The 6407-nt window shown below is 38.3% G+C and overlaps 1 protein-coding gene across 1 annotated transcript; it reads right to left on the bottom strand.

Moving 5' to 3' along the window:
* Window positions 1-990: 990 nt before the first annotated feature.
* On the bottom strand, window positions 991-2278 carry LOC100655043 (olfactory receptor 56B1-like). Its single transcript, XM_010602290.3, has one exon. The coding sequence runs from the start codon at window positions 1948-1950 to the stop codon at window positions 991-993; it is 960 nt and encodes a 319-aa protein (XP_010600592.2). The 5' UTR covers window positions 1951-2278.
* Window positions 2279-6407: the final 4129 nt, after the last annotated feature.

A 6407-nucleotide genomic window follows, 5' to 3' on the forward strand; every position in this document is an offset into this window, starting at 1 on the left:
AACTGCTGCACCACCTGAGTTTCCAAGCAAGATACACACGGATTTAATTGTGCTTATGAACCTGAAGGAAACCCATAGAAAACATTTCAAATGAGCAGTGCCAAACCAAACTACAATTGGAATCTAGGCGCAACAAAGAGAGATGCCTCAACCTGGACAAAACCAAACCAAAAACCAAACCCACTGCCGTCAAGTCGATTCTGACTCATAGTGACCCTATAGGACAGAGTAGAACTGCCCCATGGAGTTTCCAAGGAGTGCCTGGCGGATTTGAACTGCCAACCCTTTGGTTAGCAGACGTAGCACTTAACCACTACACCACCAGGGTTTCCCAACCTGGACAAGAGAACTCAAAATATATAGATAGCTATAAGGATCTCCATCTTGCTTCATTTGCTTCTCTGGATCCTTCCTCTGCCCTTTTTGCACTGATCTGTAGCCTGGAGGACTGAACCACATGTACTGTTCGATCCAGGCTCCTAATGATATTCACTTGGATTGAATCAATACGCAAGGTACACACTTAATTGTCCTTACTTACTAATCTAAGGTGAAATTGTGCACTGGTTCAGGCAGACTGGCTTCTTTTTTTGCAAGTGTACCTATCAGCCAGCAAGCATGACCTGTAATTCATGTCCCAATCATTCCTTTCTTTGGTTGTGTGGGTGAGTGTGTATGCATGCATACGTATTTTGTTTTTACCCTTACTTTTGGTTTTAGAGGATAGATATCAATCATTAATGCTGGTTGTTTATCCCCTTTATTGGTTAGGTAGAAGGCTCTCCCGTGCTCTCAAACATATTTAGTTCTTGTCAATATTTTAGAGCCATCGAGAATATTTTTTCCTCAGATGCTTTCACAATCATATATTTTAAAAATGTGAAAAGTGATCACAAAGGAATTTACTTACTTCTCCATCCTCACTGAAGTTCTATTATCCACTTTCGAGGAAGCGGAAGTCCATGTACTTCATGGACAATGTCTCTAGTATCATTTCTTTTCTAGGCCTAAACAAAGCACCTTTTGGAAAACTGCCCTTAGCTCTTTTGTCCTAAGTGCATAAACCATAGGGTTTAAGGCAGGGGGGATGATGTTGTGTAGCACATTGAGAAGAACTGAAGTCAAAGTGGCCTTACTCTCTGCCAGGTGAGTTACTGAAATCACTACAACAACGGTGTAGAAGAAGAGGATGAGGATGAGGTGGGAGGTACAAGTGCTTAAAGCCTTGGATGCAGCTTCAGCTGAGTTCAGTCTAAATACAGAGCGCAGGATCAAAGTATATGACAATATGATAAGACTTAGGTCACTCCCCATACCAAGCCATGCCAGAACTAACTGACAAATGCTATTTGGCCTCCTATCATCACAAGCCAAGCTTGTGACCCCAAGGTTAGAGCACAAGCAATGGTCAATCTCATTCTTAGAGCAATAAATACGGTGGGCTGCAAGCACAGGCACTGGAATAACAAACAAGCCATTTCTAAGCACCATGAACAGGGTGGCTTTTACTATTAAGGCATTGGTGACAATTGATGGGTAGCGAAGAGGACGACAAATAGCCACATATCTATCAACAGCCATGCAGAGGAAGATACCAGACTCCATGCCAACAAAGCAGTGAATGGCATATATCTGAGCAAAACACTCAGGGAGGCTAATGACCTTGGCATTAAACCAGAAGATGGCCAGGATCTTGGGCATGATGGTGGTGGCCAAGCCCATGTCCACAACAGAGAGGATGCCTAGGAAATAGTACATAGGCTGCTGCAGAGTAGAGTTTTGGCAAATGGTGATGAGGATGAGTGTGTTAGCACCAATTGCTGAGAGGTAGAGTAGTGCCAACGGCAAGGAGAGCCAATGTTGCCAGCTGTGAATGCCTGGGAATCCCATCAGGATGAACTCAGAGACCTGGAATTTGGTGCTGTTGGAGAATTTGAGAGTTGCAGACATATTTTTCCAGGAAAAAAATTATTTTCAGCTGCTGCCTCTGAGCATAAACATCATCAAATATCACTTTAAAACTCTCTCCACTTAGTGTAATGTGGTTCTGCCCCCCCCCCAAAAATTCTGTAGTCCCTCTCTTATAATAATTTTAGATCATTCCAGGGAGTTCTAGGATTTTATTAGTAGGAGGTAGATTTAAGATTAGTAATTATCAATGTTTACTATGCAAGGAAATTTAAGCATGAATTTTAAATCTCTATTTGCATTGTTCTCAGTTATCCCAGGTTAGTGCAGCCACATAAATATGATTCTATTTTTTTTTTTCCTAAACCTTTCTTCAGTCCCATGAGAAATTTTGTGGAGTCATTTGGGTGTTTGTTTTTTTCATATTTGTCTCAATCGTACTTGACTCAGATTTTTATTAATTAATGATATCTAGATTTTTAAAACGTAGTATTACTGGAGATTAAATTTTATAGCGGCACCATTCCAAGTAGATATAGACGTCCATTCATGTTTTATGTAGACTTCCAAAACTTTGATATCACAGCCTTTTAAAGAGTTGCAAGCATGAAGCTCGTTGCAGATTAGCAGAGGGCTATTTTTCTTTGGTATTCTTCTTGGTATGGACTTCTAGGAAGTCTCAAAAGAATAGCTAGAAAGAAGTATGATCCTGGCCGAATTTATAAATTTAAGGAGTCATGTATTAGATAAATACCTTAGGAAGTTTTGTTTTTCCTGGTTGAATCTTAGGGAGCCTAGAAAGACATACAAATACTGAATTTAGGTACAAGTAATACAATGCTTTTTATCTTACTTTAAAAAATGATTACTTTTGCATGATTTTGAAGTAACTGCCATGGCATGATCAGAATCACATTCAAAACTAGACTCATTATCTTGCCTCAAACTCTACTGGTTTTCATATACTTTGTTATCTTGTATACAGGCCCAACCAGCCACTCAGCCAGCCAATCCTGATATCAGCAAACCAACCACCAACCCTTTTCTCACCCCTCATAAACAATTGCATCTTTAGCCTGGGAGGCCCTGAGTGGTGCAAACATTTAAGCAATTGACTACTAGCAAAAAGTTTGATGGTTTGAACCCACCCAGAAGTGCCTAAGAAGAAAGGCCTGACAATCTGCTCCCAAAAGGTCACAGCCTTGAAAACCCTAGGGAGTACAGGTCTACTCCGCACACATGGGGCCACCATAAGTCAGAGTTAACGCAGTGCGGCTGGTTTCACTGTGGTCTTTGCTTTTCCTTAGTCTGTTAATTTCTTTCCTTTACTTCATTCATATACACCCCTCTTCAGTAGTACTTCTTCTGATGGAATTCAAACCTTTAACATCCCTAATCTTGCCTGTTATACTTGTCTTTCACATCCCCATAGGTCTTTCTTTTTGCCAACAGTCTGATTATTCTAAAACTGTCACTCTCTTGCTTAAAATGCATTCACGTCTTCATATTTTCCTTCAGATAAAGTTCAGACTCCCTTATACCATCTAAGGCACTCTCAGGTATACAAGCTCATCTCTTGCTTTAAACCTCCTTGCATCATCATCTCTTGCTTTAAACCTCCTTGCATTCTACACTTCAGATACACATAAGTCTTGCTATTTGCAAAAGCTATTGATTTTTTTAGGCATTTCTTTGTCAATATTTTTCCCATGGTGGAAGTTATTAAGGTTTATGAGCAAGAAAAAATAAAAAAGCCTGGAAAGTATGTACCAAAGTTTCTAAATGACATCTTAAAAGTAGGATTTTATCAGTTTTAATTATACTTGTTATGGCCTTATTGTTGGTATAATTACTTTTAAATACGTTTGAAAAACATCAAGGAAAGTTAAGATTCTCCTGTAATATAACCAATAAGACATTTATTTAACAGCTAGATACATTTCCTTTCAGATATTTTTTGCTGCCTCTGTGTTTGAATAAACATATACCTCCTAATGATGGGATAAGTTGTGCTTCTTTAATGATGGATATGATTTGTGGGAAAGTAAGATCATCTAAACATATCCATGGCAAAATTTACTGAATGACCGGCACTGTCTTAGAGATAAAATTACTGTTACTTTGGTCCTTTAGATGGGTGTTCTGAAGCAGTTCAGCATAATAGTTCCATCTTGAAACCTTAGAAATGTGTAACCCATTTTACTGCACAAGCCCTGGTACTTTTCCCAAACCCTCACTGATTTCGACACACCCTTGTATCAAACACACAGCCTTATATCTTTGATGTTTTCTCCATTTTCTTTTAAGTGTTATTCCTGGATTAATATTTGTGTGATACTGTTAAGAGGAGGAATTGGTTTGAGTTCACACAATGAAAATATTTGTTTTCAATACTTTTTTTAATAATTAGGCAGCTAATATATTAATCTTGGAGATAATCCAGCAGAGCTAAATAACCAATGATCAGGTACTTTATAGACTGGGTAACTTCTAGAGTGCCGTATGACCCTGATAATTTCTAATGCTAGCTCCAACAGTCTTTGCAAACGGCTCTCCAAACCTGTATACCCAGCTATGGCAGAGGTTAGGGTCAATGTTTCTTGCAGGATGTTACCAAACCAACATTAGAATAAATTTAGGATGAACCATTGAATGCTGTGTGATGTCGCCAATGTGATAATGCCAAGGTTTTAGTACTTACTATGGTTATGAACAGATACTCACAGTTTGAGGTCCTGGCAATGGCAGGGTTTTCTTATTAGCCGAAAACAAAACTTTCTAGAAAGGAGCTTTCACATGCAATGAAGATATGAAGATGTGTTCTCAGCTTGAACAGAGCATAGAAATCATGAGCTCCTGGAATTTATGGGGTGTTTTTTTAGTAAGCAGGTCAGTGATGTAAAGATAATAGATCTCGTCCAGAGACCTGAAAAGAGAAAGTCCCATAGAGAAAGCTCGATTTTCAGGATGTCAAATCCCAAAAGGTTAGAACAAAGATTTATTTAGAAGCGTGTTGCCTGTATGGAGTTCCTGGTTGGTGCAAACAGTAAATGTATTCAGCTGCTAACCAAAAGTTGGAGATTCAAGACTCCACCCAGAGGTCCCTTGGAAGAAAGGTCTAGCAATCTACTTCTGAGAAATCAGCCATTGAAAATCCTATGGAGCACAGCTCTACTCTGACACACATGCAGCCTCCAAGGGTCAGAGCTGACTCAATGGCAACTGGATATTTGCTATAATGTAGCTTAGGAATTTACATAAGCAGAAAAAATGTCTTTATTTATGAAATCAAGATGGGTGTATAATGTGTGTGCAATTATATTACAGTGTTTGAAATGTTCATTAGTACAAAATGTAAAGGATTCTAAATTCTATGGTTAAGAGAGTTCTTGAAATATTCTTAAAGAAGTATTCATTCATTGAAACTATGTATTGAGCTCTTAACTGTGGGTATAAAATGATAAGTAAAATAGTCATGGTCCCTGTCCTCATGCAAATCGTAGTCTCCTGGCAGAAGTGGTGTGTGTGAAATACTAAATAAATCATTAAGCAGACACATACCTATGGACTGGGGAAAGTGCTGTAAAGCTATGAGAGCAAGAAAAAATTGGGAAAATTGATTTAGTCTTTATGATAGAGGAGGATTTCCTAAAGAAACATCAGTTTATGCTGAATTCAGATGTTTGAGTAGGAGTTAAATATGGCGTATGAGGAGGGGTTCAAGATTCTAGGAAATTGCAGCTGCTGAAATGACAAGAATTGTGGCATATTCAAGGTCATACAAAAGGAAAACTGTGGCCATTGTTCCCAAGATGTGGTGGAAAATGTAATTATGCTGAAAGATGAGACTGTCAAAGTAACAAAGGTCAGATAATTATAAGCAAATTTATGCTAAAATAATAAGGGTTCACAGAAAGTTTTTAAGGAGAAATAACATAGAAGCCATGTGAAGACCTGATTAAATTTGGTAGGAATTCAGAGTAAATCAGATAGGTAACTACTGTGGTAATTCAAGGGAGGGAAGACTATATTTTAAATTAGGGCAGTGACACTGAAGACTGAAAGAAGTAGGTAGATTTAGGAGGTAGGTTCCAATCCTATTTATTTATAAGAAAAAGAGGGCCTAGTTGTTCTTAGTCCCTCAATTCTAGTTAGCCCCATGTGGTGGAAAGTTTTTAAATGTATCTGTGAAACTGGGATTGGAAACTGGTTATTGTATATACTAAGTCTTCTGTTCTCTAGGAAGAATAGTTTCAGACAATTGATCTAATACATTCTGTTCATGAATGAGCACTTTTAATTTTGGATTTATTGATGATAGATTTTCTGTTTGTCATCCTCTCAGTATGCTCCTTCCTACTGTTAGGTGAAGGGAATACAAAAGCCCCTGCTGGAAATTTACATACCCTCCCATCCTTGGAGAGTATCAGTTCTGAGGCCAGTAAACCATGGTTCAAATTTTAAAGCTTCCAATTTCAGGAATATAAATATTTTGATTG

This window comes from Loxodonta africana, chromosome 7 (assembly GCF_030014295.1).
Source record: "Loxodonta africana isolate mLoxAfr1 chromosome 7, mLoxAfr1.hap2, whole genome shotgun sequence".
Classification (NCBI taxonomy): domain Eukaryota; kingdom Metazoa; phylum Chordata; class Mammalia; order Proboscidea; family Elephantidae; genus Loxodonta; species Loxodonta africana.